The sequence below is a fragment of the Hoplias malabaricus genome, chromosome 2, assembly GCF_029633855.1.
Source record: "Hoplias malabaricus isolate fHopMal1 chromosome 2, fHopMal1.hap1, whole genome shotgun sequence".
In the NCBI taxonomy this organism is placed as follows: Eukaryota; Metazoa; Chordata; class Actinopteri; order Characiformes; family Erythrinidae; genus Hoplias; species Hoplias malabaricus.
This window is the reverse complement of record NC_089801.1, coordinates 7,121,554-7,132,698: the sequence shown is the minus strand read 5'-3', so window position 1 is coordinate 7,132,698 and position 11,145 is coordinate 7,121,554. Positions and strand designations below refer to the sequence as shown.

The window sequence follows — 11,145 nt, the reverse complement described above, 5'->3', positions numbered from 1 at the left end:
GACCGGGTTGGATATAAACGGTCTGTGGACAGAGCTCCTGAACATCTAAGAGTTTGGGACTTTTATTTTAACCGCGGAGAAACACTAAAGAGCAGGTGATCGCTGACTGACCAATGAGGAGTGGAGTGGGCTTTAAGCCCGCCCACACCGCCCAATCAAAATAATGAACCGTATATTGTTTTGAAGACAAAAATGAGATAAAACACTGACTGAATTCTACGAATGAATCTTTTTTTTTCGTTTTTCCCATTCTACATTCAAGCCAAGAATCAAACGTATAAAATGTACATGGGCCGACCTCACACATTTATTACAAATAACTATGACTCACTGTACAGTAACTCTAAAAAACCTGAATATAACACTATCGTCAAAATACAGCGACACATCAATGGCAACAATGTATTATTACTTACTAGTCCAACACAGAAGAAAACGTTTGTTTAATGTCCTGTCCCTCATCCCTTCAGAGAATTAAGTCTAGGAGTAACTCCTCCCTCTCTCTCTGCCATTATAAAACATGACCAGTAAATGTTAAAACCAGTTAATGTTGGGTCCAAAAAGAAATGCTGAGAACATATTGGAACTAATAAGAACTACAAAGTGATCTGTTTTTCACCTGTAAGTTGCCCTTATTAATAAAGGAAAGCAAATATATAATAAATAATACATTTAATAAATATTGTTTGCTACTTGGTGGTGGTAAAATTATTTCTTTTTCCTTTTTTTTTAAATAATTTGGAATAGGGCAGATTTTAAGTTTAATTTTATTTAAAGTAATAACTGAATGAAGATAAAATGTTAGGAGGTATATTTTTCCAAAACAATAATGGCAGTGGGTCCTGGTTAAATATATAATCACTACTGAATATCCTCATGCTTTTCAACCTGGCGTGTGGTGAGAGGAAACAAAACACAGCTGGTTTAATAAATGAAGTTTTTGTTTATTCATGTTTACATTTTTCCTCAAATGTGATCGTCGTATGTTGCATTTCAGTGTAAAAATTGTCATTCCTTACAAAGGTTTACAATAATTCCTAGCAATAATTCCAGAGGAATACAATATTTATTGTCATTGGAACAATGACAATAGGAGACAGTGCTGATGATTTCTATTGCAAACTAAAGAAAAGGCAGTGAAGCTGACGGCAAGCTTTTTCCTGTAATTTCTACATGCGCCTTTCGTGTCAACTCACTTTTCCCTTTCGATTGAATAGTCCTTAGGATGCAGAAATCCAAAAAAAACATAACACAATATGATGCACTGAAAAGTCATATTTGGGGAATATCTGAAATTCATGAGTGCAAAAGAAGCGCTGTGAATCGGGAGACGGCACGAGTGCTCGTCAACCCCTCCCAAAAAAAGCACATTTGTGTAGGTGTGTGTTTCAGAAATGGTCATACATTCACAAGGCGGACATGGCCCCACGATTTGACGTCTTCTCTGTGTGCAGACACAAGTTTCTGGCAATGCCCGTTTACATTGTGGTGGCGCCACCTGACCCTGAAGTAGCCTCACAGTGGTTAACACATACTTGAGCAAAAAAAAAAAAAAGTGACAGTTTGTACAGAACGACTTTGATGTAAACAGCCGGGATTTCCTAATTCCTTCAGTGGAGATCCTGGTCCATGATCAGCCAACATGAGAGAAACCATGTGGGGAAGAAGGTATGGGGAGCACTCTGGGCTGTAGATACCCATAAGACATTAGTCCTCAGTTTTGGCACTGGTTTAAAATCATGTTTGGAGATTAGTGTTTGTTATTAGTGTTCCAGAAGTGCTTTAGTGTTGGTTCATGCGTAGATCATACTCCACTTCCAGTAGATGCTGAAGTGAGAATAGCACGGCCAAGCTCCATTGCTCCACTGCTGGTGAGGATCAGCCCCCAGTGTTTGGCGTTAGTGAAATGTTAGATGTTAGTGCACGGCAGACTCTGTTGACGATGGAGCGGCAGGGTACTTAAGGCCATACTCAAAGCTCTAAAGACTCTCTATGGGCTGGAAAGAGAAGATCACAATAGCTGGAAGGTCTTACTGACCTCTAGCTAGCGTCTATAGGTTTGCTGCTCACCTCAGTTTAATATTCCAGATACTCTTGATGTTCTGCAGCAGTCACTGCACAAGGCTGGACACTGAGGGCACTGATGGCTATGTCTGAAACAGTGTTTACAGGCTGCAGAAGGCAGTTATTGCACAAGACTAAGATGGATTACAGCCTCGTAGAGGACAGCAGGTGCTCCTATTCAGGTCAAAATAGAAGGAAGGGCCAGATTTTATTCCTGTACTTCATATGTGATCCTAATTATTTAAATATATTCCTTCAGCTCTGCAACATTCAGTAGCATTTATGCACACGTAAATTACTATAATTGACACATCTGTAAGACATGGTTTAACAGAAAGGAGGGGGTTTATCATCTACTCTTATTTTAAACAGAATTGAAGGTTTGATCCATTTTCCTCATGAGAGGTCAGTGGGAAAAAGCAGGTGAGAAGACGTTCCACTGCTTTTGTAATGTTTGAAGTCCTATAGCCATGCTGATGGAGCCCCCTCCTTAAGAGCTGGTCAGGGAACGTACTGGAGGATTCTCCACATGCTAACAGTGCAGGAGTGCCAGTGTGAGCCCGTTAGCATTAGTATAAGATCTATAAATATGCCAAGTGGTCCCCACTAGTTAGTACTGTTAGAATTTTTGGGCGATATTTTCTGGAACCCCCGGTCGCTTTGATAAGAACGAACCACTGTTGGAGTCAGTGGGCAAATGTGGACATGGACGTCCGGGTCCTTCGACTCCAGTTCAGGCTGGATCCGACTCCTGGCTCCACTGGCTCGGGATGCTGCTCGCGTTTGCGCAGTCTGGAGCTCAGCTGAATCAGGCACTGGTCCCAGTCTTCCGGCAGCAGCAGCATCAGGAAGCCCAGGCAGATGATGAACACAGCTATGAGCCGCACCGTGTTGAAGTGGATCTCACAGGTGTACAGGTCTATCACTGCCACACACAAGAGGGGTAAACAGTTTTATTCCAGAATCTCTCACGTGATTGTTTACAATTTGGATCCACTAAATATCTATATGACTTTAAAACATAACATTTGCTAATATACTAATGTACTTACTTGCATTAACAGGAACGCTCAGTACAATTCCAAGCGAAATCAGTGTTGGATATGTAATAGCAATGCCAAAGTTCACCAGGATGTTGAATGCTAGGGAGAAGTAAAAGAACATACAAACAAAAACGTGTTTTCACTGTATCCTTTTTTAATTTAAATATTAAATTGACGAAGCTAAGAACAATGAAAACTTCGATACTGTTTTAAGAAACTGTGGATTAATGACGGTGAAGGTAGGTTTTACCTAGTAAGAGCGCTGATACTCCACAGAGACAGGCCCACGGAATGTTTTCAGGAGACCCAAAATACTCCACGTGGGTGAAGTATAGAATAACTGGCACAAAGCTAATGAAGACGAAGTTGGCTCCCCCAACAATGGTGAGGAACAGAGCAGCCTCCCCAAACTTCGCACTGCCAAGCACTAGCTTGAAAAGCACCTGAGAGAGAAACGTTGAGTATGTTAATATATATACACAGGGGTTAGACAGTGAAACTGAAACACCTGTCATTGTAGTGTGGGAGGTTTCATGGCTAAATTGGAGCAGCCTGGTGGACAATCTTCATTAACTGCACATTGCACCAGTAAGACCTTGTGCATCCAATGGTTCAAACATTGTGTCCTGAAGGCGGTGCTGTGTATCAGGACGACAATGCACCAATACACACAGCAAGACTGGTGAAAGAGTGGTTTGATGAACATGAAAGTGAAGTTGAACATCTCCCATGGCCTGCACAGTCACCACATCTAAATATTATTGAGACACTTTGGGGTGTTTTGGAGGAGCGAGTCAGGAAACGTTTTCCTCCACCAGCTTCACGTAGAGACCTGGCCACTATCCTGCAAGAAGAATGGCTTCAAATCCCTCTGACCACTGTGCAGGACTTGTATATGTCATTCCCAAGACGAATTGACGCTGTATTGGCCGCTAAAGGACGCCCTAAACCATTGTCCAACCCCTGTAGTTATATATACACAAAGAAAAAAAGAAGAATGACAGAAAGTCCTCAAATATCTCTCCTCGTCCTACAAAATAACACAGAAAACAGCGGCCAGTGTAAGTCTAGATTTACATGGTGTTCCCATCTGACCTTTCTCACAGATCTGCCGCCAGCTCAGACTTGTCAGAGAACAGCACATCAACAATCAATAAGGACAGGTCTTATTGTGAAACATGTTTGGAGGTCACAGTGATATTCCTGCTGTTATCAGTGTAGCAGGCCTGGATACTATTATAATTACCATCATTTTCTTGTTAGATGTCCCCTGAATAAATTCACATGGTCTGATACAGATTGGATCTTTAATCCTGTGTTTAGTTAATGCACAAACAAAAGTGACTCAGCATTTATGGTAATACACTGTGTTTCATTTCAAAGAGTGTAAATACAAAATTGTCAGCTCCTGCTGATGTGGGTGCATGACTTTTCTTGAAACTAAATACACAAGTGCATGCTCCCCCTTGTGGAAAAACGTCAGACTGCTACACATCTTGAGTACTGTCACAATTAACAGAGAATAGCTGCATCTGTAAACTTATTTAATTCCTTTACTGGCATTGTTACCTTGTAGAGGGCAGAAGCTGAAGCGGAGGCCACAACGAGAGTGATGCCAATCACTGAATGGCTGTGAAATCCATCTGCATACGTCATCATCACGATGCCTGCGATGGCTAAAATGGCTGCAACAATCTGTGAAAGACAAAACGACGATAGTTGCCATTTTGACCAGTAGAAAGACGGGTTTAGCCACTCGCTTAATTCAGAGGTAATAAACTCTGGACATGCTTCATTGAAGCACTCTGGAAAATGAACTGTGATTATATGGTGCCAGTGCAATAAAAGATGATTGACGAATCACAGCACAAACAAAAAATCTGGATGATTTCAGGCCATGATAAGGCCCAAGATAAGAAACGGCCCGACCCATGAGGATGATTATGACTTATCATATATCAGTTTTTACCATATATATGAATTGATTCCCTCTGGTAAATTGCCAGGGCGCAGTCACACCGCTCCAGGGACCTGGAGGTTGTGGGTTCGATTCCCGCTCCGGGTGACTGTCTGTGAGGAGTTGGTGTGTTCTCCCTGTGTCTGCGTGGGTTTCCTCCGGGTGCTCCGGTTTCCTCCCACAGTAAAAAAAAACACACGTTGGTAGGTGGATTGGCGACTCAAAATTATCCGTAGGTGTGAGTGAATGTGGGTGTGTGTCTGTGTTGCCCTGTGAAGGACTGGCGCCCCCTCCAGGGTGTATTTCCGCCTTGCGCCCAATGATTCCAGGTAGGCCCTGGACCCACCGCGACCCTGAACTGGATAAGTGCTTACAGATAATGAATGAATGAATGTATGGTAAATCGCCCCCATTTTATTTATATTTATATGAGAGGTTGGGCATCGGAGTTCATTTAAGGTTCCTCATAAATATCAGTATGACATTGACTAAGTACAATGATTAAAGTCAAATCCTTAACCTAATATTACCAGCTAATACTGAATGAGTTAAGCTTTGTATTGGGCAGGCTCTAATGACGACACAGACATCTTCAGTCTTGTGTGGGGAAGATGACATTCTGCTTTGTAGTTAATTCAGTGATGCCGGCCAATCCGCACCATCTGCCAGTTCACATACAGAGCTCCTAGTTTTCCATGCAGCTGCTGGCTTTCTGTGCTTCTGAAGAAGTACAGCCTCCTCTTTGTATACTCAGACTTATCAAGAGATCCGGCTCACACTTGGTTTAATATTCATATCTCTAGCATACTTACACACACTTAAGCTGTTACAGACAGTCAAAAGGGTCTAGGGTGGTACCAGTGGCACAAACAAACAAGTGTTATACAGCTGAAAAGTCTTGTCTATTTGGGTAAATACACTGCAGAGGTGTTATTGAGGTTGTTGGTGATGCAGCACATACAGTTCACATGAAATGGGTGGCACTGAGTTCGCATTAACAGTGCCAGTAGGGCTAAGTGCAGACTTAGTAACCAGGGAGGTTACGGGGTAAGGTAGGACTGTAAAACTAGCTTGGAGGGGGGTGGGTCACTGTTGAGACTTTCGGAGGTGTCGTAGGCTTAATTCAGTGAAACATAGACAAGGGCATGTACCTGATGAACCCTGTGAAGAGCTAGTAATGCAGTGGGTGGTTTGGGTACTCATGGGCTGGGCTGCTTGAGTAAACTTAGTAGTTAAGGGGAGCTGGTTGCTGATCGGATCTTAAGTGGCCACAGCAACCTTAGTGGTCATGTGTAGCGTTTGAACTAAGGGTGATAATTGAAACTTTGTGGCTGCATGTAGCAAGAGAGTGGAGTCGGCCCAATAAGAAGCTCTAATGGATTCATCTTTTAACTTGTGCACAGATCCTCATGAGTCACAATACACATGACCAGACTAATATCCATTATTTCAGGTCTAATTTACCATGTGTATTATCCCTCTGACACACACACACACACTCCCACACAAAAACTCACTCATCTCAGTATCTCAACAAGGTCATGACCACTGTAACTGGCCTCTGACATGTATGTATGTTTGTGTGTGTGTGTGTGTGTGTGTGTGTTTGCCTAGATGATAAATAGGTATGACGCTGGGTTCCACTGAGTGGATTAGTGTGGTATTAGAAATGTGTCAGGAAGAGTAATGGTCTCCGTGAGCTCACCAGAGACACGTTTTTATGGCATTCTTTCATTTCCATTCTCCCACTCTACGCTCCTCTCACTTTCCTCGTCACTTCTGTTTTGCTGTGACACAGCTGCTTTTTCTGTGGTTTTTCATGGGTCATGGATTGTGCGCTTTCTCACACCTCACACCTGTGAGTCAGTGGAATTAAAGGAAGCAAGAGAAGAAAGAGGAGAAGAGTAGTGTGTAACCACTGATCCATACCCTACATTCTCAAACGGTCACTGGGACGTTGTCATTTTTCATGTTACTGGGGTTGCCCCCTAGATGTCTTAAGTACATTTAGGGCTCTGAATTGTACTGGACTCTATCGCAGTTGTAGATATTTTATGATTTCATGCTTTTAAAGTGACGTCACAGGGACGAGAAGTTTTTTCGTAGCCGCCATTTTGGCAGTCAGCTGTGGCAGGGCTGCCCCGAGAAATGGAGCTGGTGATCTAACAGGCTTTGAAAACCACAGCAATGGCAGTGATAAAGTTAGACGCTGTTAACTCATCGTGTATTTGCGTGTTGTTTTAGTTTTTTGGACTAAACATGGCCCAGTTCTCACAGATCAGTTTTACTTGTTGCATTCAGCTTTCACTGGAAATTTTCGTCAGCCATCAGCTCAAGGAGTGAATAAACCTCTTCAAAACACCTTGAGGTAAAGTTACAAGCTGTCATTGTGAGTCCGATAAAAATAAACTTAACGTAAGCGATTTTACAAGCGGCGAGTTTGTGCTGGATTTGAATGAGCTCTGCATTTCCTGGTGATTGGCCAATCAGCGCTCTGCAGGGTTTACACCTCAGCATTTACTACCTACTCGGCACAGATGGAACCCTGAGCGAGCTGGGACTGAAAACGTACCCGGTTCCAGGGACAAGGCACCAGATTTGGCGCAGTTGTGGAAAAACAAAAGAGCCGTGCCGAGTCGAGTAGATTCCACTCAGTGGAAAAGCGCCATAATTGACTTCAACATAGTCATCACCATAGCCTAAATTTGTAATGTATTAAGCTTTTGCTTTAATGCACACAGAGGGACAGCGTGAGCACAGGTTTTCACTCCAAACAAGGAGAGCACACCTGATTCCACTCGTTTAATCAGTCTCTGTCTTTAAACAACTGATCTCTTGCTGCAATGAAACTCTCTCTCGTTACTTTAACGAGAGAAATCTTTAACGAGAAAATGACTCCCGATTACAGCCTGCTTATCTTGGCAGTCACACACCTTTGGGTGAAATATAAACAAATCCTGCGCCCAGCCGTGGCATCCAAGGGATTTATAGTTTGGGAACTTTTCACAGTTAAACACACATTTACTCTAAAAAAATGGTTGGTAATCTCCAGGTACGAGGTTGGAGGCAGCAATGCAAGTTCAGTGCTCCAATTTTATGGTCTTGTTTAAAGAGCAATATTGTTATAAAAATAAATAAAGATGACAATGTGGTGGCACGGTGGCGCAGCAGGTAGTGTCGCAGTCACACAGCTCCAGGGGCCTGGAGGTTGTGGGTTCGATTCCTGCTCCTGGTGACTGTCTGTGAGGAGTTTGGTGTGTTCTCCCTGTGTCTGCGTGGGTTTCCTCCGGGTGACTGTCTGTGAGGAATGTGGTGTGTTCTCCCTGTGTTTCCTCCGGGTGCTCCGGTTTCCTCCCACGGTCCAAAAACACACGTTGGTAGGTGGATTGGCGACTCAAAAGTGTCCGTAGGTGTGAGTGAATGTGTGTGTCTGTGTTGCCCTGTGAAGGACTGGCGCCCCCTCCAGGGTGTGTTCCCGCCTTGCGCCCAATGATTCCAGGTAGGCTCTGGACCCACCGTGACCCTGAACTGGATAAGCGCTTACAGATAATGGATGAATGAAAGATGACCGTGTATCCAAGTAACAGTTCTTGGCATCGTTGTTGAGTTTGTCTTGATGTGGAATCCTCTCACTTTGCCCACACTTCTCCAGTTTTAGTGCTCTCACTGCTGACCAAGTAAAAAAATAATGTATGATCGTCACTGTTTTCATTGTGACTCTACCACCGTAAAGCTGCGCTGGCGAAAACCACCATCACTGACAAAGACCGATAGGTTATAAACCTTGTTGCTATAAATTTGTATTCACTGTATACATTAAACGTCATTCTGGAAAACGTTGTATATGTTTATGGTCCAAAACTGGACTTTTAGACCCTTCTACAAGTACATTTTTAACATTTATAACATGAAGAAATATAAACAAATTCCACACCAGTCTGCTGACGCAGCTCATCCGTTTTCTACTGTTCACACGCCTCTTTCCTTCTCTTTTAAATTCACTGCTAAATGTATCCCTCCCCAGAACAGAAGCCGAGAAATCTCCAGAGATGAGATTACATAATCCATTTCAACAGCAATCTTCTCAGTGCCCTCTGCTGGAGACTAATGCTGCAGTGATTTATTCCTTCAGAAACTGGGCTCTGTGCATGTTGCAGCATGAGAGATGCTTCAGTATTAACCTTGACTGGATGCTACTTATTGCTGGCAAAGGGAAGCTCCCTGTTCCATCACTTACTGTACTTTATGATTCATTGGCAAAAGAGCATCCATTCAATCGCTCTACACTCTGCACCTGTAGAAGTGCTACAGAACCAAAACAGGTTTTATGTTCTGTAGAAATAGCCAATCAGATTATTTACTGGAAAATCAGTAATATCTTCTGTAATATGGTACTTAATTACGTCATGAAACGTCATGAGATATTCAATGCCAAACTTTATTTAAATCATATCTACTGGTTCATTCAGGGGACTACAATGCAATTTGATATAGTCAATATGAATTATATAATGGCTGACCATTATAACCTCAGTTGCTGCATAATTAAAAAGGCAACTGTGTTGTTTCGGCACAAACAGTATAGGCAGGTGTGTACCTTTTTTCCTTATAAGATTTATACTTGATTTTGTTTGCACTTTACTGTAGCTGGTAGAAGTGTCTTCCCTTGTGTGCTTTTGTCTTGAAGAAGCAGCCAACATTTTCAATCACCATTAAGTAGAAAAAGCATTTGAGAGCGATTTTTATTGTTTTTTCTACGTGGCGCAACTCGCCTGAGTTTTTGAATCAAATCCCTTTGTAGTCCGCGAATGAACCGAACCAGTTTATGCCCTCCAAAGTGGGGCAGCCATGTTTAAACAGACTTAGTACGGAATCTCTGATGCATCCAGGCAGACATGTTTAGGTGCAATGGTTGGTTCATAATACGAGGAAGAATCATTGGCGGAAATGCTTCAAATACAGAGTCAATGTCCTCACCCTGACGCCCATGAAGCGGTCTCGCAGGACGATCCAGGAGAGCAGGAAGACGAAGGCTTTGTTGCAGCAGAACAGAGCTGAGACGTCTGTGGTGTTGATCTTGCGCAGGGCTTGTAGGTACAGGTAGTTAGTGATAATCCACAGCAGCCCAAACGGAGCCACTTTAATGAAGAACACCTTGGCTGTGAGCCCGTCCTCGCCAAAGAACCGACAGCATTCCCTGCAACCAGGCAGCACAGGCATCGAGAAACAGACAACAGCAAATTATTACGGCTCATACTTTGCTCATTAACTGCTCAGGAAACTTCAGAGAGACTGCCCTGGGAGAAATAATTGAGTCTTTACCTTTACATTATGAAAACAACCATTATAATGGCCTTTAAATATCAGATTCTGTACTAAACCTATTTTAGTGACAAATGTGGTTCTGGTTCATTCAGGGAATAGGAGAAATCTGAGCTCTCCTTATAAATAAAGGCCTTGAGTTCCATGAGACAGGTCCCTAGGGACAAAGTATGGAACATGCAAGGAGCACAGGAGGACAGGGAGTCCCAGGTGTGAATTTACCTAATTACCAGCTAGCCTTGTGAACCCACAAGTGAGCACAGGGCAGTGAGAGAGACCCTCATAATTAGGGGCAGACACAGATGATACTCCTTTTCATTCATTATATAAAAGGAGCAGTCTCTCCCTCTGGTGGTGAGGGGGATCTAGCAGGTCACAGTGGATCTATAGTGTGTATAATCTATTCTGCTTTGCAATACTCTGCCACCTGCTTTTGCTCCGCTGGGTCATTCACAACACTGAACACAAGGGCCCGCTTAAGCAGGGGAGAGTAGAGTGAATTCCAGCAGATGAATGAAGAGACAGATGCATTCTATACAATGACAAAGGACATGTATTAGACAGTAATAAAATGCTGTTAAATGCATGTAGTGCTATAGTAGCAATAGCTTTTATGTACAGAGCAAAGGGCAGCAGGTAGGTGTCGTAGTCACACAGCTCCCGGGAACTGGAGGCTGTGGGTTGTGGGTCCTGCTCTGGGTGACTATCTGTGAGGAGTTTGGTGTGTTCTCCCTGTGTCTGCATGGGTTTACTCCTGCA

At 43.1% G+C, this 11,145-nt stretch overlaps 1 protein-coding gene across 2 annotated transcripts in view; it reads right to left on the bottom strand.

The window, feature by feature from the left end:
• Positions 1–951: 951 nt before the first annotated feature.
• The window catches only part of slc35f3b (solute carrier family 35 member F3b), a 73,624-nt gene continuing 63,430 nt past the window's right edge, over positions 952–11,145 (bottom strand). For both annotated transcript variants that reach the window (XM_066662087.1, XM_066662088.1), the window contains 5 exons: positions 10,042–10,261; positions 4,677–4,802; positions 3,358–3,550; positions 3,117–3,206; positions 952–2,989 (listed from right to left, as the gene is read on the bottom strand). In XM_066662087.1, coding sequence (XP_066518184.1) covers positions 2,751–2,989; positions 3,117–3,206; positions 3,358–3,550; positions 4,677–4,802; positions 10,042–10,261 — 868 coding nt within the window. In that variant the 3' untranslated portion in view covers positions 952–2,750. The remainder of the gene's footprint in view (positions 2,990–3,116; positions 3,207–3,357; positions 3,551–4,676; positions 4,803–10,041; positions 10,262–11,145) is intronic.